The sequence below is a fragment of the Pteropus medius genome, unplaced genomic scaffold (genome assembly GCF_902729225.1).
Source record: "Pteropus medius unplaced genomic scaffold, Ma_sr-lr_union100, whole genome shotgun sequence".
In the NCBI taxonomy this organism is placed as follows: Eukaryota; Metazoa; Chordata; class Mammalia; order Chiroptera; family Pteropodidae; genus Pteropus; species Pteropus medius.
This window is the reverse complement of record NW_024354502.1, coordinates 6,570,990-6,597,596: the sequence shown is the minus strand read 5'-3', so window position 1 is coordinate 6,597,596 and position 26,607 is coordinate 6,570,990. Positions and strand designations below refer to the sequence as shown.

The 26,607-nt window shown below is 40.1% G+C and overlaps 1 protein-coding gene and 1 pseudogene across 1 annotated transcript in view; both read left to right on the top strand.

Moving 5' to 3' along the window:
- The window catches only part of DEPTOR (DEP domain containing MTOR interacting protein), a 126,049-nt gene that overhangs the window by 9,516 nt on the left and 89,926 nt on the right, over positions 1–26,607 (top strand). The window contains exon 2 of the mRNA XM_039853496.1: positions 26,357–26,535. Coding sequence (XP_039709430.1) covers positions 26,357–26,535 — 179 coding nt within the window. The remainder of the gene's footprint in view (positions 1–26,356; positions 26,536–26,607) is intronic.
- On the top strand, positions 2,629–13,476 carry LOC120595407 (transcription factor BTF3-like; annotated as a pseudogene).

Here is a 26,607-nt window from a genome sequence, read left to right as displayed (position 1 = left end):
TGGACTGCTGAGGTTACGTGTCTGCTCTTAATCCAATAAGATTGTGTTTAGGGAAGTGGATGACACAAGCCAACCAGGCATCTCTCCCCCAAACACACACAAACTTTATCTCTACCTCTGTCTCTATCTCTGTCTCTCAAGGGTCATTCTACAATCCATGCATCCATTTTTACCATTTCCAGAAATTTTTTGCTTGCTCATATAATTTTTTTTTACATAGAGAAAGGGAAAAGAGCCACTATTATAGGTCTTTTTGAGAAAAAGAAGTAAAATATATTAGAAAATCTTTCAATTAAAATACAAATCTTTTATTTCTCTGCAAATGTAAAACTATGATGCAGGAACACAAAACCGTGAGATTTAAATACTTAGATTTTTTTTTTTATAGCCCATTGGACATCAGCTCATTTTATAGGAATTTATTTAAACAAACTTTATTTTAGCTGGGTGCTGCCCTTTTTCACTTGCCCAGCTCATATTTATTGAGTGTCTGTTATATGTCAGGCATTATACTACTTGCTGTAAGAGATACAAAATGAAATAAGAGAAACTCTTTACTCTTGAAGAGATCAAACTGTATCCTGTCTGGTCTTAACAAGTGTGTGTACAAAGTAGAAAATCATGATCTATAACCATATTATATTAAAGACAGGCATTCCATTTATCAGTAAGAAAAAAAACTAAGAGCTGGAAAGAAATGGTCACGAGTTTTAACAGTTTTCGTCTTAAAGTCACTATAGCATTTATTTTAAAATGTTATGTGTTTTATTGGAAAAAGAACACAAAAATCACATTTTTTCCTATCTCCGAGAGAGAAACGACTTTTCCAAAGAGAATAACCAAATGATCCAGTGTGCGTATGTAATTATATTTCTTCTGAAATAGTGCTCTATCCTTAGAGTTATGATACCCTGCTGTTAGAATTGTCATATATCCAGCCCTTGCCTCCTTTTCCTTTCTAGAACTCAGCAAAAGTGTTGCAAAGCTAAAGGAAAGGTTGGATTTTACATTTCGAAGCCAAAAAGGTGGCTCGACAGTGGCCTGAAAGGCTGCCATCTTGCCGTATTCTATGCAGGATCCCTCTCAATGCCTCATCACTGGTTCTGCAGACACACCCTGAACCCCATCTAGATGCCAGACATTGGATTAGGTGCTGGGGACCATCATCCCCCACACCACCCTCTGAGATCACTTGTATCTCTCAGAGTTTCAAGGCCACACTTTGTGTATCAGAGACTTTACATTCACTTTCAAGGTTCAAGATTTCCAAACTGTAAGGCAAACCATATCTAAAATAATAAAAAGAATAGATATCCTAAGATAACATTTCTGGGCTTGCAAAAGGCAAGAGTCCTTTGCTTGTTCATTTGTATTTGTCCTAAGGGAAAATTAATTTCGTCTAGGGGTAGGTACGTCAGAAGAGTGAGAGCTACAAGGATGCCTGGGTGGGGAAGGACAGATATTTTATAGTATATGACTCTCGCGTCTTGTATATCCTTATAAAATAAATTTATTTTAAAATCTATAAAAATACACAAATATAATTCAATAAATTCAAATGTTCATAATTCTATATAATTCTATAAATATAAAAATATATAATTCTATAAATATAAAAAATGGGAGACACTGAAAAGAAATTATTGAAAATCTAAAGATGGGGAAGTGTTGAAGATACTATGAGGCATTTATGGCAAAGGACACTCAGAAAAGGAAGCCTTGCTTCTAGCATAAGGGACGATAACTGCCTCATAAACTCCTACAGGGCAGGAGGGCTCAATGACAAAAGAGGGACATAAGCCATATACCTAGGGTAAGAGTTGTGAATCCATGAAGTGATAAACACCTACGCTGTGAGAAACTTGGCCAGAAGTGGGACTTCCTGTTATGCGTTCCCTTGAATGTGCTACTCTCCCCTAGTAAGCTTGTGGTATGGCACAAAGATCTTTTCATAACTTGTAGAGACATTGGGGACAAAAATGTTCGAGATGACAGTCATTGCAGAGGAGGGTGATCAAGGTGTATATTTTTATGTGTGGGTTGTAAAGAGAGAGATAGTTGGACAATTCAGTAATAAGATGATAATAGTGAAGTGTCAGGTCCTCTTCTGTGCATTTACATGTATATTATTTCATTGAATCCTGATAATGGAAGAAACTAAGCTATGAGCAATTTGACCGAGATTATGTAAGCAGTAAGTATGGTAGGTTGGTTTTGAATCCAGGCCTCTCAGGGTTCCTACTAGGTGCCTACAACTGTGGAAGTAACTCTGTCAAATATCCTCTTGCCTTTAAGTCACAGTCTAAGCAGGGTAGAGGGGAAGAAGCATATGCATTTAAGTAATATAGAGGCAATATATAATAGGCAACGTATAGAGTGGTTTCAACAATGAAGGGGATTTCTTGGCTTATGTAACATTACATTTCAGAGACAGGTAGACTTCATGTGAGCTTTGATCAGGACCAGGTCTATTTCCCTCAAATTGCCTTGATTCTGTCTTTTGTGCATTAGCTTTTCCTTTATAAAGGCTATTTATTTATTTATTTATTTATTTAATTTATTTTTTGTGTGATTTCATAGTCACCAGCACCAATCGAGACTGAAAAGAGAGTGCTGGCTGCCATCAACAAAAGTCTTGAGCCTTGATGTTGCTGTACCATTTTAACTCACAGACTCACAAGATGTTAAAGCAGAGTAAGGTTCTTCACTGGTTCTCTTAGGGTTACCTACCTGCAATGTTGTGGCGAGGAGGATGGCATTGCTCTGACTACCTTAGGTCAATCAGGACCGTTTGTAGATAGAGGTGGGATCATAGCTGCTATGTGGAGATGAACCTTATGGAGAAAAGTTCACTCAGTGTTGGGGAGGTAAGTACAATGTCCTCCACAAAAGGTAATTCAGGCTCAATGAAGAAGAACGAGTGAAAGTTTTTTGAGCAGTGCGTGATGTGATGAAGGCAACAGTTTAAGAGAAATAACTTAAAGTTGGGTGGGAGGGGAGCTTATACTGAGAAGAAGTATGTACCCACAGAAAAGACGCAGCTTGGGAAAGGTTAGGAGACATTGGCATCCATCTTGGGCTCTGTTGCTTTCAATATCATTTCCCGTAAACTTCCCTACCATGATGATCAGCATCTACATGCTTCTTCCTTCACCTCCCACCCCTCATCGCCCTCTGATTTTATGCCCCTAGTTTTCAGGATTTGCTCAGTAATGGAAATAAAATAGAACTCTTCAACTAAAATGGTAAGGGGTTCAGATTCTAATTGCAAAGAATGCTTTTTGTATCACTTGGGTTTTGATGTCTTTCCAAGAAACACCTCCATCCAGAGATAGTCTCAGCTAAAGCTAAAGTAAAAAGTTATCTCTTCGTTTAAGCGAAGCTGCTTTAGAGATAATTAAGATGCAGTCTATCTGGGGAAATTGCAAAACGTCCCTTATATACATGACACAATTAAGAAAGGTCTTTCAGGTCACATGTTTCGATGTATTTTATCAACTTTCTCCCTCTCTTCTGCATAAATTGGAAATGGGACCTACTTTTGATTATCAAGAAGACAGGTTTTTCTCCACCGTAAATAAGATTTAAGCTTATATCTCAGTGAACCATTGTATTGACTTTACAATAGTGATTTTGGCATTGATTTTGTACTGCATCTTACCATAAAGATAACTAATAGGAATAAATCTAAATGAAAATGGTTTTATTCTTGGATAATACTTCATGAGTTCAGCCTTTTATTCTTCAGAATTGAGGGCGTGTGTACAAATACAGCACACCGTTTGTGCCCAAGTGCTGACAAGAAACCGTGATAACGACAAGTGTGATTTTTCTTAAGCCTGTGTTGACTACGAAAGAGAGAAGCTCCAGTGAAACCCATTGAGAAGCATCCATGAAATTTAAGAAGCTGGGCTTGGAGCCAGTACTTTTGTCTACGTGTTCGCCATTCGGCTGAGTTCGCACTAATGAGGGCTGTAAGCCAAGAATAGCAGAGTCTGATTCCTAAGGACCTTATTATAATTTACAATCAGGTTTCTCTGGCGCAGGTGTAGTGGTGAGGACCAGGAATTCCTTAGAAACCAGGATTCCAATACACCAGGATTTGTTGGGTCATTTCGGACAGAACTATTTCATTATTTACATGCTTATTTAACCAGAGGGAATCTCTTCGATTGTCTTCCTGTTTGTTAGCTCCACTTTGGCTGACTATTTTGCCACTAGATAATTTCACTTCCCAAAGGGGAATACAAAGAGAGAGAGAGGAAGTTGGTTTGGCCATTTGTCAGCAGTTCTGGAAGAATGTTTATTCAGGGAGGAGTTTGAAAACTGAGAATTTGGGGATTATCTGGACATTTTCAGTTCTTTCATGATGTTTCTACCCTACTAATCCTCAGATGACCTTCTAGCCTCTGCCAGAGAACTTTTCTAGTGGCCAGAACTCAATCTAATATACATTTGGGGCAATGGCTGCAATCCTTATTGGTTACATATATGAAAGGAAATTTTATAATGAAATTTAGCCTAGCAGTCCTTAAAAGGACACTCACTTATAAAATATGACCATACGTTTTACTTTGTAGTTAAAAAATGCTATCCTTGATGGAGCATAGGAACAGACACTTAATTACCTTTGGGAATTCTAGGAAATGGGCCTTCCCAGAGATTATTGTACAATGTGTAACAAAGAAAACATGTATTTAAAACTATGCAGTAGTCTATTCAGAGATTTGTTCAAAGGTTAAATTGAGGAATTTAGCCACTTAAAATTGCATTTATTAGAATTTTTAAGTATTTTTCAGGCCTTTTTCAGTGTTACACCCTAAGGCCTTAAGAACCTTATCTTATGTATGTGACCTGAAATGCCTCCCATGGCAGAAGGATTGTTAAAGTGCGGTATCCGATTCTCATAGAGCAGATGTTTTCTTTACCAAGATCCCGTGCATCTAGGTTTGGTAATTCTCCTGGAGGAGGGATTGCAGGCCTGGAGGAGGCAACTGCAGGCCTATCGCCCCTCAGACTTTTATGAATGGGAGGTGTAAGCAAAAGGTGACACTTTCTAAAAGAGAAATCCAGCTCTCATTGCCAAACTTATTCTAGTGACTTAAAAGAATGGGCGCCCCTCCACCCCTCCCACTCTGAGCCTTCCACTACTTTGCACAGACTTCCATCAAGGCCTTTATAGTCCTTACCCATTTTTTCCCCCTTACGTAGTAATGGAATAACATGGTTTATGGTATGGCTTGAGGAACACCTTTACTGGGGACTCCTAAATACAAAGGGTCAGCAAGGATACACGGTCCTCCATCCTTTTATTATCCTACGAAGAATTAGGCTTGAGCCTGAAGCTACCAGATCCTGTCCCCCTGTTACTTGACCTTCCTACACTGCAATATGAGGAAGGCCTCATTTCTGGGTTATATATAATGTGAACTCAGGTGCCAAAGAGACTGGGCTGGGAAATGCCAGCTTTGCAGCACCTGGAGACCTTGAGGGCTTGTTTAAAGTTGTGACCCCTCCTGCTGCGGAAAGGAGGCCACCAATATTGGATGATGCTAGGTTTGGGTACAGCAGGGTACAGCCCCCCATGCTGGGGAAAGGCCAGGCTCCCAGTCCCGGCCAGCTCACTGGCTGGCAAATCAAGCTGGGCCTTTGAGGTTACATCCACAAATCCTGCGTGGCCCTCGATGGTTGGCAGGTCTGTACACTCTCCAAGGTGAGATGTGGCACCTTATTCATTTTTAGGTCTGGAGCTTCCCTGCCTAAAATCCAGGAAGAGGCATTACGTCTTTCAATGCTCCAAGTGCATTTTGAGTTACTCTGAAATTTTGAAAGTAGGACTTTAAATTCTACCTTATTTTATAAATGAAGGTGTTTAATTCAAAGATTAAACTAGGTTTCATCTTTTAACCCCTGACTTTGTTTTTAATTGCTTAACACTGAGCTTCCTTCTATTTTCCTTCTGCCAAGATAGATAAATCGTTCCTTGGTAGTAGACTGTAAGTCTTACTACTATGCTACTTATTGTGATAGCCATTGATTTGGTGTTACTCTGATTTTCTTTTAGCCTTCTCAATAAATAATAACATAATAATAATTAATATTTATTGGAACTATTTGGTACTATGGATAATAACCAATATTATTACCAGAATGCCAAGTAGTATGATAAGCATTTTACATGAATTATATCATTGAATATTCAAGTAGATATCATTAGTCTCATTTTAGAGATGGGGACACGAAGGCTTAGAGAGGTTAGGAAACTTGCCTGGGTCAGCCAAATGGAAGGGCTGGGCTTTGCAGCTCCACAGTGTCCCATCAAAAGCCATGTTCTTGCAAGTTAATAGGTTGAGGACACAGCGAGGCTCAGCCCTAAGTAATGGGAGCCTGAGATCAGAGGCAGACTGCTGATGTGGAGCCCAGACCTTTGAAATTCGATTTGTCTCTGAATGTTTGTGTCTGTGTTGAACAAAAATTAAACTTTCTAACGTAATAATTACATCAACTACATACATGAAAATGATGAATAGCAACATTAATATATTTAAAAATTAGTTAAAAATATTTAAAGGCTACAAAAACTTGTCAGTTGTGTGAATAATTAGCTATTTATACTACTCCACATGACTAATTACTAAGAAGCATACTGATGAATGTATATATGCATGAAATGTGTCAGATTAACTTTCGCGTGTTTTACTTGAAGATAATAGTAAATACTCTTCACCTCAGACTTCCATTAACTAAAACTATTATGAATTTCTGGAATGTGAGTCCATCTAATCATATCTAAGGCTCTAGAAGGAAACTTATTGCTGCTTCCCAGTGACATGGAACTCTGAGAAAATGCATATCCCCAGACTTATGTTTTACACAGAAGGAATAGATCAGTCAGTATAATCTCATGCAAGAAACATTTAAAAAAGTTCCAAATATTATTTGGTTCATTGTAGATTAAAGCTTTTCAAGATATTGCTCAATTTCTATTTAGAGCTAGAGTAAATTTTTACTTAGTTAACTGTAGATTCTTACTATATAAACTGTAATATTTGAAATATTTGACTCATTGTTCTCAAGGAGTGTAAGTTGAAATAGCAAAATAAGCACTGAACATGCCGTCCAAGTCACTCTTGCTTCTTTTGTAGGAATGGAATAATTTTATGATTATAACTGAATTTTTTAGGCTAGACCTTGAGATCTGGTGGAAAATAGGTTCTATAGTTTAGGTGTTGATTTTAGGATTGAAAGAATGCAGAATTCAAAGGGTCGGGGAATCTTGGATTCAAGATAGAATACATATAAAGATTTGTTAAGATATCAGAGGATATTGGGGCATGGCGCTAGAATTTTCAAGTATCTTGATAGAAAAAAAATTGCTTTAGTAGAAGTAAAGATAAGGAGTATTTAAAGGAATCTGATCTTAGCACAGATTCTTGAATAAATGGGCTATCTCATTAGATCCACGGGCTCTAACTGAGCACTCTGTTGACCAAATCAATTTAAAGTTGTATGTGTGTTTTTTTTAAATAAAATGGGAAGAATAAATGAGCATTTGAGGTTACATGCATGTAAAGTTCTTGGAATAAGGCCTAGCGTGTAGAGAACACTCATTGTCAGTTTTTATTGCTATTGATATTAGTAATTAGATCAACATGGCTCAGAGTTAACATCCTGGAAGCACTTTTTCTTCAATTATGAAATGAGAATGTACACATTTACTTATGATGTTGAAATAAGAGTTGAGTTTTTAAATGACATGAAAATCATTCATGTATGTTGGGAATAGGCAAAGACTATGGCCAGTGGGCCATTTCTGAACCACAGCCTGTTTTTGTAAATAAAATTTTATTGGAACACAGCCATGCCCATTCATTTACATATCGTCTGTCTGTTTTAATGCTACAATAGCAGAGTTAAGTAGTTGCAACCAAGACTGTATGGCCTACAAAACCAAAAATACTTATTATCTAGTCCTTGATAGGAAAAGTTTGTCAACCCTTGGTGTACATCTAAAGGGGGGGGAGGGGAGTCGCACATGGCTATATTAAGGAACACCTGGAAGGTGACGACATTTTTCTAGACAAGAGATGAATATTTGGCAAACTTTTACATCAATTTTGAAAAGATTTGATGTTGATTATTATTTCCATTTAAATGATATTTTAAACGGAAACCAAGCTTAGAAACATTCTGATCATTTTGACCAACGATGAAGACTTGACTTAAATAATTAGCCGTATAGAATACTAAACTGTTTATTTTCGAATTATTTTCCCTTATTAGGGATGTCGTATACCTGTTGCACTGATACAGAAGATCACATTAATAATGTAGATACCAGCTATGGACAAATGCATGTTCTCTGCATACGCTGCCAAAAGCCCATATTCCTTTTGGTAAAACCTACATCAAGACCATATGTTGTTGTTCTAACCAAATATGAAATGCTGACTTTATTTTCTCTCATTTTTTTATTGCTTCTCAGTCTTTTGGCTAAGATCAAGTGTATTTTCTTCCATTTCTTTTTTCTTCACCTAAGTCTCTGTCAACCATTATGGATTTCAAAATAGTGTCGTAAGGATAAAGTCATATTCTTTCATTTTTCCTTGTCCTGTGATATAATACTTTCTTCATTTCATTACACGTTGAGCAGCTGCTTGCTTGTGTTTATATTTTCAGGCTTCTTTACCTCCCTAGACAAGAAATTACACCAGAAATCTGTTATTACATAGCTGGTTTGCACTTTAACTACCTCTGTTAATTCTTGGTCTTGGTCTCAGGACCTAACCTAGGCACTGAATGAAGCCTTAAGAAGGAATTACCTATGCTTTTCATTCATTTCCATATCTTTTTTTTTTTAAATGGGAAAGGTCATCTATCAGATAGACGAAGAAGGCTGCATGCATTCATTTGACACTTTACATAGGCTTATAAAAGTTAATGCTTTAAATATGTGTAAGAATCCGTATATATTTAAATTGTGAGTCAAGAATCTCAGTTCAGTAAAGTGCTTTCAGAGACAAGTCTTCTGTCATTGGCAATTGGAAATGCTTTTGCTTTGTAAGACTTTTTTTAAAAAACCAATAAATCTGTTATGATACAACCATAATTTGTATCCCCTGTATCATCACTATATAGCTCAAAGAAACTTGCTAGCCTGTTTTGAGATCTTGCAGTCATCACCATCTAAGACATTCTTAAGTCTCAGGGAATTTCTTGCCTATCTATAAATTTTAAATCCTCCTAGCAAGCCTCCTGCTTCCTTAATGAGACTCTTGAGCCTATTCTCAGAGGTACACAGTTCTCTTGTTTTCTAAGCTTCCTTCTTTGGCCTACCTTTAAATTTGTAAGAGTCTCTCCATCCTTTCAGTGAAATCCTATTTTGCTTAGATTAGCCAGTTTTGTTTCTTATAACCACCATTGTCACAGAAATTAATACCAGGAATGAGGTATATGTGACAAAAGTAACAAAAATTGCAGATACCTATTATACTTTTTTTTCCTCTAAAAGCACAGAGTCAGGGTTATTAATATAAAATTATTGCCTGTAACAAAGTGTAAAAAAAAAGGGCATAATCATCTTATGATCCCGCACATAAACATGTTGGACTTCTAACCACATTTGTTATGTTGATGGCTCTATGTTATTCTATTTCTGTAACTCTCTTGGCTTCTCCACTGTTCTTGGAATAGGGTAGAATATTAATAAATGCTCGTTGATTGATCCCTTCTGGAAAGTGAAACAGCTTTTCGTTTCCAAGTAATGAAATTTCATTCTTCCCTTTCCTCTTTTAAAAATAGGAAAACTGAAGTCTTGGGAATTAGACTTATCTATATTTTGAAGTTTACATTGGGAGTAAGAAGCAGAAAGTGTTTTATTTAGTTGATTTCATTTGGTTGTTTGCATTGTTAGATCTTGTGCAATTCTACTATGAGCCAGTAAACATTCTTTTGTGTTTTTACATTTTATTCTGTCATTTCAGTGTGCTGTTACAATTGCTAAATATTTAGGTACAAACATTAAAATCTCACTTATGAGCTGATTAAGCAATTGTAGGTAAGATGACACACAAACATATTAATATTTTTAGCTTACGCAGATGCTATTAGAAAGGTATGTAATTACACCTTCATGGATTCAGAGCAACTATTAGTTGATGGCTCAGATGCCATCAGAAAAAATGAGAGGAGGTCACACGGTGAGCCTTTGGTCTGTAAAATCATAGAACACTTGCTGGGTGAGATGAATACATAAGGAAATTCCATTTGTATAACAGTTTTTCCGTTCCTTTACCTTAGTTTTGTGATCAGTATTTGCGATACAAATTACTAACATTTAAACAGCACCTTATGTTTTAGAAAGAGGTTTTCTATGGATCATTCTATTGATGCTTTACATTATATTGATCCTTTACATTATATTGATCCTTAGCCTGTGAGCTAAGAGGAATCCGAGTGATTATTTTGATTCCCAATTTAAAGTTGAAGTACTTTCCTGAAGTTCTGTCATACTCTTATTCATTGTTATGTCTCCAGTATTCAGCACATGATGGGTATGTAGTCAACATGGAATAAAAATTTGCTAAATGGCAAAATAATGCAGCACAGGGAGAGAGTAAGTGGCTTGGCCAAGGACACATGGTTACTAGGTGATGGAGGCAGAGCTCAGATTGAGGAATTTTAATTCCGAATCCCACACTCAGTAGCTTTCAGTGAGAAGAGCTAAGGTAACGAAATGCATTTGAAATCTTCAAATGCACATCCCTTAAATTGAATGAGGGATTATTTTACAGCTAAAATTAAGTTCTATAGTTCTGATGTGTTCAAATAGAATTTTTAAAAAATATATGAAATTGGAGAGGAAATATCGAGGGCCATGCCAGTTTGGAGTTCATACGGAATCATCCCATTTCAGGGCTTTTTGATAAGAAAGCACCTTTACATGTTGCAGACAAGGAAAGTGAATTTTACTAAACTGCATAATCTGTGAGTGTGGTCACCTTTTCTAGTTTGCTACTGTGTGCCCTCTGCCTGGCACAGTGCCTGATACACAGTACTAGGTATTCAGTTCATATTTATTGACCCGGGGAGGTCCAGAAAACAAAAGTAGTTTCTCGAAGTTACGGCTTAGTGGAGGTCTTCCTAATGGGTTGATCCTCCCATGTCATCAACGTAATCAAGTTGTTGAACTTCAGGCTGGAGAGACCTTGTGGTAATCTAATCCAGCCCTTTTAAATGACTCTTGCTTGGCCATTTGACTTTGTGCCAGAGCAAGAATGGAACTGACAGTCTTGGTTACTCCTTACTCCCCACTTCCTCATCCAACTCTGAAAATATTTGTAAGGGAATAAGATGATTTCATTTTCTGGAGACCAAGGTGGCTGGTGTATGGAGAACTGAGATAGGAGAAGAGGTTCATAACTCAGTCCTGAGCGACTGCTCTCAGCCCCCTGGGCTTCTTCTCAAGACCATTCCACACGAACACAGCATGTGTCTGCATTTCTGATTACTTCTTCCCAGACTTAGCAGTGCTTCGTTTCCATCTTTAATGCAAGGTTGAAACTGGCCAGCCCGCGAGCTGCCATCTTGCGTCCCCACGCGCATGCGCTTATTCTCAGCTGGTCTTGAGAAGACCCCTGAGCCCAACCCCTAGTCCCCCACGCGTCCCTGTTTCCTTTCCAACAAGATGAAAGAAAGTATCACGAACCAGAAGAAACTCACCAAACGGCAGGCACTGGTGCACCTTGCCGGGTGCACAGAAAGGAAGTGGTTCCCAGAACAGCTACAGCTGATGATAAAAAAAACTTCAGTTTTCCACAAACCGAGAACAGTGATCTGCTTTTGCAGCCCTCAAGTTCAGGCATCTCTGGCAGCGAACACTCTCACCGTGACACTTTGTCACAGGCCATACTGAGACAAAGCAGCTGACAGAAGGCCACCCAGCATCTTAAACCAGCTTGGTGCAGGCAGTCTGACTAGTGTGAGGATACTGGCTCTGCCCAAACAGTCTGTGGATGGAAAAGCGCCACTTGCTACCGATGAGGAGGAGGATGGATGACGAAGTTCTAGATCTTGTGGAGAAGTTTGATGAGATTTCCAAGAATGAAGCAAATGGAATTAAGTGAACTTCTGAAGATGAAACTTGAAAAAGTTACTGGGAGCTGCTATTGTATATTATGACTGTCTTTGAAAATTATATTTTCATGGGTCTGATAAAACTCAATCTCTAATATTTATAAGCCAAAGCTCCTTGGACACTGCAACTCTTTCACTTATATACAAGTCATTTTTTTGCAGCTAATTAAGCTGAAGAAGCCTGGGAATGAAGTTTGAAACTAAGGTTAAAAAAAAAAAGAAACTGGCCAGCCCTCATTGGTAAAACTTAAAATGTACAGTTTTCTCATATCCCAGCTCTACGTGTTCTACTTAACTGGGGGTTAGGGGGTTATACTCTAATACCTTGAGCATGAACACCCTTCCCCACCCCCAAAGCACCTCTGCCCCTCCATAAGGAAAGAAAGGAGTAAGTGAGATGCACTCTGATTGCCCATGAGAAACTTCTGCCTTCTTCAAGTCAATTGCAATTAGAAAGAAACAAATCACGAGTAAATGTCTTACATAAATTGTGAGAGTCTCTTCCATTCCAGACACCGAGACTAGCCCTTTATAGCAACAGGCAAACCATAGGAGCCCTGCCCTAAAGTTGCTCACAGCTGGTGATTCCAGCCAGCTCAGTGCCAGAGATAGAAATGCGGACAATTACAATGCAGCACGGTGGCCTCTGCCATAGAAGGATGTACAAGGTGCAGTGGCAGCACCGAAGGAGCCGACAGACTGCCTGGGGGAGGAGGAGGATGAAGACTTCCTTGAGCAGGTGACAGCCGAGCTGAGTTTTGAAAGCGTGTCCTCAGTGTACAGTGGGGGAAGGGAGGTGCATTTGAGGCAGAGAAAATATGAAACATCATGGCATGTTCAGGGAAGTCCAAATAGCCCTTCAGTTCATTGGTGTTCAGATATTTCTGCTTGCCCATCCCTGTCTGTAAACATATTTTGAGCATAGATGTCCCCACATGGTAAACATGTTAATTTGTACACATGTACTTCTGTTCCGATGTGTTATGTATATCATAAATATACACAAAAGCAAATTGAAAAATTCTTTTAAAAGTGAGATAAAATAAATATAGACACTCTGATATTTTCTAGCTATGCCCCAAAGGATGGTCTTAGGTCCCCCTTTTGTAAGCCACCTTCTAGACTGTGGGCCCCAGGAGGAAGGCCAGATGTGTCAGAGTCACTGCTGTGTGTCCTGTGCCTAGCACAGTCTCTAGCATTCCCAGGCACCCGACCAGTATTTATTTTTCAGATCGAGTTGACTTTCAGTATTGCCAGAGTGTTAGCCTACAGTGATGAGCAGGTGACAAATGTTTCTCAGCTTTCCTGATAGAAGACCGTCGATTTTCCCAGGGCCCCAAGCAAGACACCAGAGCTTTGAGTTTAAGCTCTGACTCTCACTCTTTATCTTGGGTGGCGGTCAGTGCGGGGGAGGGACAGGGGATGGGAAGCCCTTCACATAATTTCTCTGTGTCTCATGAAAGCATTCACACTGTTTGACGGAGACAGTGATATCCTTGCACATCACATGGCGCTTGTGGTGAGTGAATAATAAAAGTGATATTGTGAAGCACTTGGCACTGACGAAAGGCCTATCAAAATGGTAAATAGCCCTTGTATAAGCAGCCGAGTGAATGAAGGCCATTCTTCCTCCCACCACGGCTCCTACTGGTCATGATAACAACATCAAAAGCATGTTTCTCTGTTTGACTTTTGAATCCAAGGGTCTATGATGTTTTAGCAACAGAACTGTCTTTTTCACATGGCAACAAACAAAACATAAGGTCTGTCACAGTGCCTTGCAATTAATAGATGGCTTTGAACAAGATTTAAGGCAGTGTATGTGAACTTTTCTTAAGTGCAATTAACATTTTATTATAGATTAGTTAAGATTATATACTTGTGGTATATAGAGAGCACAGATTTCTTAAGCAATTTTCGAGGAAACCTGGATGTATTTTTTTTTCATCTTTTCCTCTCAGAATAATTTTCTTATACATATGCCTGCTCATAATATTTTATCTTTAGTTACTTGGCCTGAAAATATTTGTAGAGAGCCTATGGGGCTAGCTTTTGTTTGTATTAAACAAGATGTTAAGAGATAAACAGCATGATTCCTGCCCTCAGGAAAATGACTTCTGGTAGAGAAATGGAAAATAACTGAACAAAATATTGCGAAGAACTCTGGATAATGGAAGCAACAGTTTTAGAAAGCAGAAATCTTTGTGACCTAGAAAAGAAGGAGGTGGCTTCATAGTGAGGTGGGACATGAGGAAAGATGAATAGGCTTTATAGACGTTAAGGGAAGAAGGACGGAATTCCTGGCAGTGAGACTACCATTGGCAAAGGCACAGAGATGGGTTAGACATTGCATGTGCGTCTGCTTGAACTGAAGCAGGAGCCTGGAGTTGGGAACGAGGGTCAACAAGGTTGATAAGGAGGAGGAAAGGCAGAATGAGGGATGCTCACACACAGCTTTTATTACTGCTCAGAAGACTCAGAGCCTGTTGCATATCAGAATGGTTGTATGCCTTGCCTCTGTATGTCCTTACATAGGAGAGGTGAGTTGGGCAGCAGGTATGGATTTGAAGAGTGGAGATCCAGAGACTAAATGAGGAGACTCTAGCCTGGAAGAGTGGTCACAGAATGAAGGAGTTCAAGGGAAATTTCCAAGGTGTCGACGACAGAACTGGATGACAGCTTCAAGAAATTTGAGTCCAAGAAACATTTTCTGAGCTGCTGTCAGCACTAGGCAGAGTGTTGGGAATGCAAAAAAGAACTAAGTCCTAATTTCTGTCCTTACGGAGTTCTTAGTTCAAGGTGGCTGAGAATGTTGCCTGGGTGACTGGAATATTCGGGGAATCATTCCCAGATATCAGATGTTTGGAAGAGGAACGAGTTTAGTAGGGAACGATGATGATGAGAGAGAACATGTGTTTTGCGGTGGAAGTAGAGTAGGGAAGTGGGGAAGATGGAAGCACTGAAGTGATTACTGATTCGTGTCTTCCATGTTTTGTGTATGTTAAGTTGGGGGATGGTGCTAGGCTCTGGCAGCGAATGCCAGGGATGGTCATGCCTGTCCTTAGGGTGCTCCCTGTAGCTTTGTCACCTTTTCCCCACAGCAGAGCTCCCTTTGGCCCATAGCTTCACAGAACTTGAATGAACACAGCACTTTTAGATTTGGCTCCTTATCCTTGATGCTGCCAGATACCGTGGCCTTCTCCAAATTTTCTTCCCGTGGTCTGGCTCCTTTGCAAAGCAGTCAGTGGACGCCCGTAGGGCTCCATCCAGCTGCCACCTGCCTGGATCCTGATAGCAGACAGAGCTTGAGCTGAAACTCAGACTCTTGCCAAATGCACATTCTGTGAAGAATAGCATGGGCTCTTCCTGAAGGAAGAATTATTTAACACTTCTTATCCAGAGGAACCAAACACACACGCGGGTGGTTCCGATACTCCATATTAATAGAAAGGCAAAGAGAGCAACACTTGGAAGTGCTGCCGAGTGTGTGCAGCCTGGATAGGTGTGCATGCGGCCACCCAAGGGTTCGAGACTAGAGACTCAAGTTCTGCATTCTGTACTGTGCTTGAGTTTTCTGTCCAGCTGAAAATAAAAGTGAAAACCCAGACCTTTATACTGAGTATCACTTACCATTACCTCTGTCTCAGACACTTTGGGAAATGCAAAAGAGGAAAGAGAGAGTTCTTTACTCGTGTGATTTGTAGTATAGTTCAAGAGAGAGAATTAATGCAAATAAGAGTAAAGTAATACAAAAGAATATATGGTAAACATGGGTGTTATAGAAGATATATCATACAGGAGTCAGGAAAACTAGATCATATCTGGTTGGATGAGAGAAGTCACAGTGGATGAAGGTTGAGGTAAGCTAGACTTTAATGAATAGGCAGGAAAAAACAGGGAGCATGTGCTAGGAAAGAAATAGCATACATTTTGGGACAGAGGCAGAAATGGCGATGTACTTGGCTAAAACAAGAAATAGAAGAAGAGGAAAATAATGATGGGTAGATTCAGTTTTAATATATTATGGAGACTTTGATTGGTGTATATGTGAGTACTATATGCATAGAATACATTGTCCTTTTGAAGAAACAATACCCGTTTCTGTCCTTGAACATCAGAAATTAGTTCACCATGAGCAGTTGTTTAAGTTATGCCTGGTATGCAGTTGGGGCTCAATAAATGTTTATCAGTCGAGACATCTTTTACAAACCCCTTAGCTGGAAGCAGCCTTCACTATAGCTGCAGGTGTCCCTGACAACACTTTTGAGGGCTCTTGAAATATTTTTAAATCCGGAGATACTTTGTCTATCCTCATGTTATAGACCTGCACACTCAAAGCTCTGGCATTTTGGCAGCTTCGGCATCTGTCCTATGAGCTGAAAATAGACGATTGTAACCCTAGATGGTGTTTATGCAGCATGCTTGCTTGGCACAAGATCCTCTTTGATACGTCCTTGTTTGGAAGCCCAAAGGAAATAAAATTTGCTGTTTTGTGCTCCCTGGCCTTGTGGTTTGTGGCAGATCTTTCAGTACAAAATGTGCTCCAAACAGCCCGTCTTGTTTTGATCTGTGAGTGAGGGTTTACCCTGGAGGCTCTTTAGGGTGTCCATAAAAATAAAGAAGTTAGAGTTGAAAGAGATTTTAGAGATAAATCTTGTCAGCTTCCTCATTTTCCAGTTTAGGAAACTCAGGTCCTAATTGGACGAGAGCCCTCCCCTGGGCCACCATACGTAGACAGAAACTGCACACAACTACAGTTTAGGTGGCCTGATTCCTCCCGGAGACCACAGGATACCTACCTGGCTGCTTTCGGTCCACCCACGCTGGGACATGGGGAAGTCCGCATTCTGAGCCCAGCTTCCGCTTTGGGCATCCTTTCTCACGAGCGGGACCAGCCTTTTTCTCTTCTTCCCTTGGAATTATGTACCTTCCTACTTTAAATTTCCTCTTAATCACCATGGGAACAGATTTAATATCATCCTTTAAAGTTGCTGCTTAACTGATACATTTAATACAAGTGTGCTTGTCATCCGTTCTTCAGGCACGACCTGTCTTTAAAAAAAATACTTTTATGACTTTTTATTGGATAGAAGGCTGTGATCCTGCTCTAAGAGGGTGCACATCAGTGAGCAGGTAGAGAGATCCATTTAAAGAAGAAGGGGCTCTGAAAGTTACATTATAAGTCTGGCTGGAGAGTTAGTTCATTCGTCAGCCTCGCAGGGTTTTTGCAAGATGGGAGCCTTTGACTCACAGGTTCCTGATTCCCCGGGGAGGGTGCTCTCCTTCCTGGATCTTACTCCTAGAGAGTATGTGTCACCTTGACCACGCCCTGACCCACAAAGGTCTGCTCCATCAGCTACACCTAATAGGCTGCTCTCCTCCCTGCCTCCTCCTTTTTCTTCTTCTTATTCCACAACCTCGTGTTGGTTCCATTTCACTCCAACCTAATGGTTTGCAAAGAGGTGGTGGAGCCCAGCCAGCCGTCTGTGGTTTAACAAGCCTTCCAGGTGGTCTTACTGCGGGTTGTCTCTGAGCATCGCTTGCTCTCACCTTCTCTAACTTGAATCTCTGCCTCAGGCTACAGGTCACCTGGCATGTATTTTTCATATTCCACTGGGGATATATTGAACAATATTTTAGCTATTATTTCAATGATCTTTTGTACTTAATCTTTTAATATATTTTTACTTTGTCTAAAAATTGGCTCCGAGACCGTTTCTTCTCAGGAAAGAAGTGTTCAGTTTCCAACACTAAATGTTCCATTGAAATGCAGTGTCTTTCTCAAGACTTGAGTATGGTCTGGGTGTTACCAGAGATGACTTGCAAGGCTGTCGCAGACAGATTCTGGGCCAGCTCTCTCATCAGTGGGCCACTCTTCGATCAGATGCTAGATTTGCAGCAGCCTCTGTATCTAGACTGTCCCACAGTGGAGTAGAGCAGATGGTCTGGTCAGAGTCAGGAGGCCAAGGTTGAAGTTCCACCTGGGAGAACATGTCAAGTCACTCAACATCTCCAAGTTCTCCAAGTCCGTAAAACAGTGATGTCAGGGAGAGCTTGCATAAAATAGCTCAAAGGTTCTTTTCAGTTAAAACGAGTCTATGATTTGATGATTTATCTGTTTGGTTCTAGCAATCCTCACAGCAGTTGTCAGCACACATGGATTGTTCCTTGATCACACCCAGAGACATTAAACAAATTTAGTGCAAAATCCTGCATCCATACTGGAAAACAGTGGTCAGCAACTGAGGGCTGTATGTATTCTAAAAAGTAACTGAAATGCATGTTTAGTGGCTTCTTGATGGTACTTCTGGCAAAAGCTGACAATGAAATACATCATTTAATAATAATAACAGGAGTAAGAGTTGACATTGAGAGTTTATTATGTGCTAAGCACTTTACATAGTCATTTAATCCTCACAATATGAAGCAGTCACCAAGCCGGAAAAGCGCTACCCAGTCCTTGTACCAAGACAGCAAGGACCCTTACCAGTACTGATCCCATGAGTCACTCAGTGTCCTCAGCGAGTTCCAAGAACCATTCTGGGCTTATTTCTGCACCTGTAAAATGGCAATTAGAGGCCTGATAACTCCTGGGCATGGAATGTAAACAAATAATGACTTGTTTGAAAAAAAATCTTGGCGCTTCTTGGAACGTCACTTTGCAAGCAGGAAGAATACTGTTCTTCTGACTCATCAGAGGAAGAGATCAGAGCTGGAGATATTGATGCATTGCTCTTTGTTCCTTTAGAACAAGAGACCTCTTAGGAAAAAGCCCATGTCAAAGAAGGAAGCAGTAAAAATCTCAGGTCTAATGAGATAAGGAAGGCTGACCTAGGAAGCTTTCCATCTTGACCCTGTATTTACCTCTTATCTCAAAGATGAGATGAGAGATTTATTTATTTATTCACTTATTATTTATTTACTTTAAAATTTAAAAATTCTAAATTACAGTGGACATATACTATCATCTTAGTTTCAGATGTACAACATAGTGATTAGACATTTATATACCATACGAAGTGATCAGCCCATTAAATCTAGTACCCATCTGGGATTTAAAAGGGCCTCATGAACTTTTATGCACACGTAGTTAAGAAGTGTTTGTTGTACATCATGCATATGCTGACTCTCCTGGATGGTATAATTCACCAGGTCCATTTCCTGCTCCCTAGGAGTGTCATCTTAATTATACAATATTGGCTCAATGCAAACATGAAGACAGTGTGATGACTTCTTTCATAGGCACTTCTGTGAACCCCATCTGTATTTACATTGGTAGCAGTATCTGTGTGTAATATATAAATTGCATAAATTTTCACCTCACCTTGGCACTTTAGCATAACTAGAATGTTTTCTCCTTTTTAGCTGTATGAGCATTATTTGATAATTATTTTGTAAGACAGGTACTTCTGCCATGTAAACTTCGATGGCATGGAAAGCCCTCTAAACATAGAAAGCAGAAGATCTTTGTTCAAGTCCTGACTCTATTCTTTGTTAAAATGTGACTTGATCACGTTACTTTAATTTTTTTGAGCTCCCTTCCTTATCTGTCAAACCAGTATGACAGTGCCTTTCTGATTCACAGGGACATTGTTAGGCTTAGCTCTGATAGTGTATGGCTCCATTCCGGTGTTAGATATTACTGTTATTATTTATACTAATAATCCGTCAGGATTTCAAATATAGTACATGATATATGAGACTCAAATCAAATATACTTCCTCCCTGGGTATGTTTACCATTTCAATTCATTGTGATGGCAAGACACATGGTATTTATTGGACTTTGCTTTGTACTGACTTGACTTGACATGAAGCCTGGAAGAATTTTGTATAGAACTGACTTCTGATTCACAGAGCCATTGCTTACAGCCCTCCTGAGAAGGAGTCTTGCTGGTGTAACATTTGACATTAGCACTGTTGAGGTGTTTACTGCAGCTTTCTGGAGAGAGAGAGAGAAGAAAAAGAAGGAGGAGGAGAAGGAGGAAGAGGGAGGAGAAGGAGGAAGGAGGATCTGAGACCAGTTCCTTTTGGCTCTCTAGAATCACATGTGGTCTCTTTCCTTCCTACCACTGTATTTGTTGTTCTGATAGGGCTGGAAGAATTCAAGCATGAAATGTGTATTAGGATCCTATTTCACATAATATATATATATATAGCCATCTATATATGTGTACATCATACATTTTTTGCAAGAATTATTAATATTGGGTTCTTTTGGAAAGTGAGGTTGAGGAAAATTTCAAACACATCACAAAGTAAATACAATAGTGTGGCAAACTCCCATGCATCTGCCTCCTAGCTTCAAAGATTATCAGTTCATCCATCACCAGTTACCCAACTTCATATTACACATATTTGAATTGTTTTTATCTATCATGGACATGTGTTATTTTGATCATTTGAAATAAATTTTAATTGTAAAATAAATCCAACATTCAAAGGAAATGCAGTGTGTTAGATTTCACTTATTTCCAGTCTTTTTTCTCATCCTTTTAGACTCCGGGCCTTTCAAGGATAGGTGATTAAGAGTGATTTTCTCTGAGTTCTCTGATCACCAGGGACAGGTATTGGCTGCTGTGGAACACCTGGAAAGGACAATAGCTCTGGTTTAAAGCCCATCTACATCAGGGCTACAATCCAAATCACAAGGCTCCCACTGTCAGCCCTACTGTTTGGCTTGCTGCGTTTTTTAATTAAACTGTTTACTTTGGCTGAGATTTATGACGCTGTTTTTAAATGAGAAGCTGTAGTTTCTGTCTCCGCTTTTGTTCCCTGACTTCCACAACCTGCTGCAGTTCTTTGCGAGCTATTTTTTCAAAAAACAGTTTCTCCGTTTCTTATCAGATGGATGGTAATTTCGTAGGGATTATTAACGCCCTGCACTCAGCAGTGTCTGTTCTCCTCAGGCTGGAAGAGGAAATTGTCTGATGCAATTTCAGCAGCTGGTGAGCTGGACAGGAATAGAACATGACAGAATCACCTTGAATCTAAAGGCTGTGAACCAGCTGTCTGAGATGAATGATGGGGAAGATGGTTTTTGTATTGAAATTCCTTAGCCGGTGGAATTGAAAAGGCAGCTAAAAGAGAGATGTTTGTTCTCACCAGTGGTGCAGTGTGGATCGATTTGACTGATGTAGATTGATAGATACTGAGGGCATAATGTGTGCCAATTGATTTTTTCGCATCAATGAGGATCTACCCCCCTACTATGTGCTGGGCACTAGAATGGCAAAAATAAGTAGCACCCCTGACGTCATTTAATTGTAATACAGCGGGACGAATGCTTTATTGGTGTGATTAAAATATTATGGGAGAACAAAGGGAAGAAGGTTGCTTTCTGGCTGTGGAAGGCTAGAAAGAGTTGCCTTTCAAGCTGAAGAGCAAGTAGACTTCTTCGAATCATTGGAGGCAGGAGGAGGGAGCATTCCAAGACGAGGGATCTGCCTGTAGCAGAGGCACGGAGGATGATGGCATGTTCAGGGGACGGAGAAGAGCCCGGGGTGTCCAGACTGCACAGTGGGCGTGCTTGGGAGGTATGAGAGAGGCGCGGAAGCTTGGGAGGAGGTCCTGGGTCAGAGTGTAAGGTCCTCGAAGAGAATTCTATCCCAGGAGACACCTCCTCAGAACCAGGAGAGGTGCAGCTCTTTTGGGTTCCTCTTTTGGAATACAGCCACCTGAAGGGATCGGTGCTGTTCTGGTTATCAGTAGGGTGTACACAGTAGAGGAAGGACTGGAAAACTCTGAAGAACCAAGGCGCTTCGAATTGTCTCTTGCCATCTCTCATTTCCAGCTTCGGGGGCTCTTCCTCCTGCTCTCTCAGCTTGCTGTGCTGGCCCGCCCTGTCCCCTCCCACCCCTGGTTGCCCGGATTCCCCATGTCTTCTAGTTTAGGCATTTTAAACCCTTTTTCGAGGAATTCCATGTAGATAGTTAAGAGGATTTGGAGGATGTATGTTGGAGAACTGAATGGAGAAACCAGGTAATACTCTGGACTCGGCAGCCATACCCCTTTTAACCAAAGCACCCCCAATTGTTCTGCTTTTACACATTGACATCTGGCTAAGTTCTACTTCAAGAAAGTGTTCTATGGCACAACTGGAGTCTGAAAACGTCAGGTCTAGTATAACCTTGGAGGGCGCCATTCTGCTTGGCTTAGCTACTTACTGTCCCTTGCAGTGGGGAGAGTCTTGTGCCTTTGGTCTCCTGGTTGAACTGCCAGTGGGGATCGACAGGGGCCACCATAGGTCAAGGGCTCTCCAGCCAGGTGCGACCCATGTAAAGAAAACAGGCAGAGGATTTTCGAACCCTGCTTGGAGTGGGCAAGGGGTGGGAAGCAGTTTTAAATCGAGGGGGGATCTTGGACATGGCAGACGATGTGACTGACCTGTCCAGGCAAAATGCTATGTTGAAAAGTGTGGCTTTTAGCCCCTCGCTCAGCGTTTTGTGGAGTCTTTCTAGAGAACGCTATTCCATGAGAGGTTCAGCTATGCAAAATTTCCATTTTTCAAGATTTTGAAATATTGCTTACTCTGTCTCCTTCTTAGAGATCTTCATGCATATAAATGTATTAAAAGCTATGAGAACTTGTAAGGGGTAAGTTTAGTTCAAGTAAAAGAAATGCTTTTTAGACACACACACGCATCCCAGGGATTAAAGTTCTGCAAATTGAATATCCTAGAAGTGAAAGCATAATTAAAAAAAAAAGACTTAGATAAATTCCATGATAATAGTTGATTACTAAGTTGTGGGGTGGGAATCCCTACTAAGTTAGTGAGAAGCTTCCCTATGTTTTTGAAAAAATAGTATTTCTATTAGTTCCCTTGTACATTTATTCACTAAATATTTATTAAGTACCCATGGTGCCAGGCAAAATCCTTATTTATGTATTTTCAGTGTAAAAATCCTTACCTCTTTATTGGGATTTTTTTTTTTTTGGAATATGCAGTTTTCAATGCTCATTTTTAGAATTCTGTGTTTCTGACTAAAAGAAAAAAGATGGTAGCAGTCATCAAATGTCTTCAACCCCTTGTAACGTCTAAAAATATCAAGTTCCAGGCTGCCTCCTGCATCCAAAGTTCTTTCCCCTCCAGCATATTTCTGCTCAGTTTTCTAAACATGGAAATGTACCAGGCCCTGATGGGGCTGAGGGGACGGTGTCTAGTGCTTCTTCTCCCCACCAGGCAGGGTAGGAGTCGGTGGAAATCAAGCATGCTCAAGAATTAACAGCTAGCTCAGGGTTCATGAAAGGATAGAAGCTGAAAGGTTCTATTCTGTAGTATTTAAAGATAAACATTACCTAATAATTTTTTTTTTTTTTAAGTTAGCAACTTAAATTAATTGCTATGGCCTGAATGTTTGCAGCTCCTCTTTGGCTGATAACATATTCCTCCTCCGCCAAGTTATATGGTAGCTTATTCCATATTTTAATTTCTAAATAAATTGGTCTTTATTATTCTTGAGTTCCTGACAGACATCACATCTAAGAATTAATGTTTCTCATTCTGCCACTTTGAGCATGTTAAACAAATTACTCGGTGTCATTGCCACTGAATTTATTAGAAGGATTCGTGTGATGACTTTAGCATGCCCATGTGAACGTGTTTTTTTTTCTTTAATTAGGACTCATTTTTTTTTTTTATTAATAATTACAACTTTTCATTGGTATCGTTTGTGGTTTTAACATGACCTGCCTTGGGGAGTTGACATGAGGATTAATACCAATAAAGTAGTAAAAACTGTGCCTAGCACCATACTAAGGATTCACATGCTTTCTTTATCTTTATTAATGAGCTTTGTGACAGTGATGAGGAAATCGGAGTGGATACCATTATCCATGTTATCAGTAGGACTCTCATGCTCAGAAGTTTGATCGTCTGGGATGACTCGCAGTGTCAGGACGAGAGCCAAGTCTTCCTAGTCCTACTCTTGTGTTCCTGTTTTCATAACTGACATTTTGGAGTTTAGTATTTCTTCTTTATGTATTAAAAATTTATTTTTATTTTTTTTTAAATTACAGTTGAAATTCAGTATTATATTAGTTTCAGATGTATAGCATAGAGCTTAGACATTTAGAGTTTAGTATTTCAACATGAGAATTTGGGGGAGATGCAAACATTCAGGCCATAGCAATTAATTAAGTCATCCCATGTGAAAATGCTTGGTAAGATACTGGGCGCATAGTAGGATCGCCACTAAAATGGTTCTTTTTTTTTCCTGTGCACTTAACAGCTGTTAGGACTCTCTCATTTCTCTCCCCCCTCCCTTCCTCAGCTGAGCCCTTCATCCCCAGACTACTCAGGAGCCCCCAGTCTACAACTGTAGGTGGTCGTGGTCAGCTCAGGCTGCCTAATGAAGTTTCACAGACTGAGTGGCTTAAACAGCAGAAATTGACTTTTTCACAGTTCCAGAGCCTAGAAATCTGAGATCAAGGTGTTAGCAGGGTTGGGTTTTTCTGAGACCTCTCTCCTTGCCGCCTTCTCCAGCTGTGTCTTCACTTGATCTCTCCTCTGTGCGTGTCTGTGTCCTCTTCTGATAAAAACAGTTGTCATATTGGATTAGGGCCTACTCCAATGACCTTGTTTTAATTTATTTACATTTTAAAAGGCCCTATCTTCTCATATAGTTACATTCTGAGGTACCAAGGGCCTCCGTATATGTATTTTAGGGGAACACAGTTCAGCCTATAACTGTGTCTCGCAAGGAAGAGCAGCTTAACCTCAGAGCTCCAGCCCAGTATACTGCCAGCTCATAATCTCAACCCTTGGGATGTCAAAACCCATTAAATTCCATTCACTGAACTCTGTTCAAAAAATCAGGTGAGAATATGATCCAGTTCCTTCCCTAGGAGGTGGGAGAAGGGAGAATGAGACCTATCTGTCAGTGCTGGGTTGCTGTCGCTTCACAGACATTGTGTCCCCAAATCTCAACATTGCCAAGGATAGGGTAGGCCTCACGGCCTCAGTCTTACAGAGAAAAAGACATGAAGTCACTTGTCCCGGTCACACAGTCACTGTGTGATTTACTCGTGGGACACTCCAGTTTCTCAACAGCATTGAGGATTAACATGAGGAGCGTAGGAGCCACGTGAATGAAGCAGGACGAACGCTGATCTCATGGTTCAGCCAATTCAAACCCGTCACTTGAGGATTACAAAGTAAATGCGAAACTGATCAAAGAAGGAGAGACAAATGGAATATTACTTTTCTTTTTTAAGGCAGGTTTATTTAAGACTTTCGCGGAAAAGTCACTGGGTTCTGAAAGGAATAAGGGAAAGTTCTGTGTCAGTCGTTTATTACTATTCTCCACCAGCCTGTAAATAAACTGTATTTGTCCAGCAGCTTTAATCCATCTCTCCTGGATTTCTGGTTTATCTCTCCCGAGCTAGAAGCAGCATGATGTGTCCATTGGAAAGCCGGACTCTGAAGTGAGATCATCAGGGTTCAGATCTCACTTTTACCACTTTTTAGTTGTGTGGTCTTAGGGAAGTCACTTAATATCTCTGAGGCCTTAGAGTTCTCCAGAAAAAAAAAAGAAAAGAAAAAAACAGCAAGCAATAATAATTTCTGATGACACTGTTATGAACATTAAGTGTATAACTATCTAAAGTGCTGAAATCAGCACGCGAAACCTAGTAAGCCTCACGAAAAGATGAACTATTGCCTGTATAGAATACGAGGCCTGCAAAGGCAAGGATTTTGGGGTATTTGCCAATGTATGTCTCTAATGCCTGGAAGTGCCTCAAGGGCAGGTAATAGACACTCATTTATATTTGTCATACGAATGAATGAATACAAAAATGGTGCACGTTGGGCAATCTGTGGTGAAGAGGAAGGACCTGGTTTCAGCAGGTTTCTGGAGCTTTAGTTGGTCGGTCGGTCGGTCAAAGCCATAAGCCCATTTGGTGGAGCAATAATGAGAAGGGAGAGAAGCTGGGTGGGGGCGGGACAGCTTTGCTCACTCTGCCGAATGGCAGGAGAGCTCTGGGTTGTCTGCGGTTGATTTTCCCTCCCATTTACCTGTATCATCTCCAGATCTGAGGGTAAAATCACTTTCTGAGGCCTCTGGGTTCTGACAGTATGGAAATCACCCATTGACATCAAGATATTTGAATGGTGCTCTGGTGTAGTTAGAGCTTCCGTTTTGTCACTGATCTCTGGGATTCGTTTGATAATTTGTGTTGTCATCAAAATTCCTAAAATGATTGTCAAAACTTCTTTCTAGGCTCAGGCTGCATGAAGAAAAGGTTATTAAAGATAGACGGCATCATCTCAAAACCTACCCAAACTGCTTTGTCGCCAAAGAGCTGATCGACTGGCTGATCGAGCACAAAGAGGCTTCTGACAGAGAGACTGCAATTAAACTTATGCAAAAATTAGCAGACCGGGGCATTATTCATCACGGTGAGTCATGGCGACAGTCAAGGTAACTTGAGAGGAAATGTTGTCAGACTCCACCAGTGAAAACCATTTCAG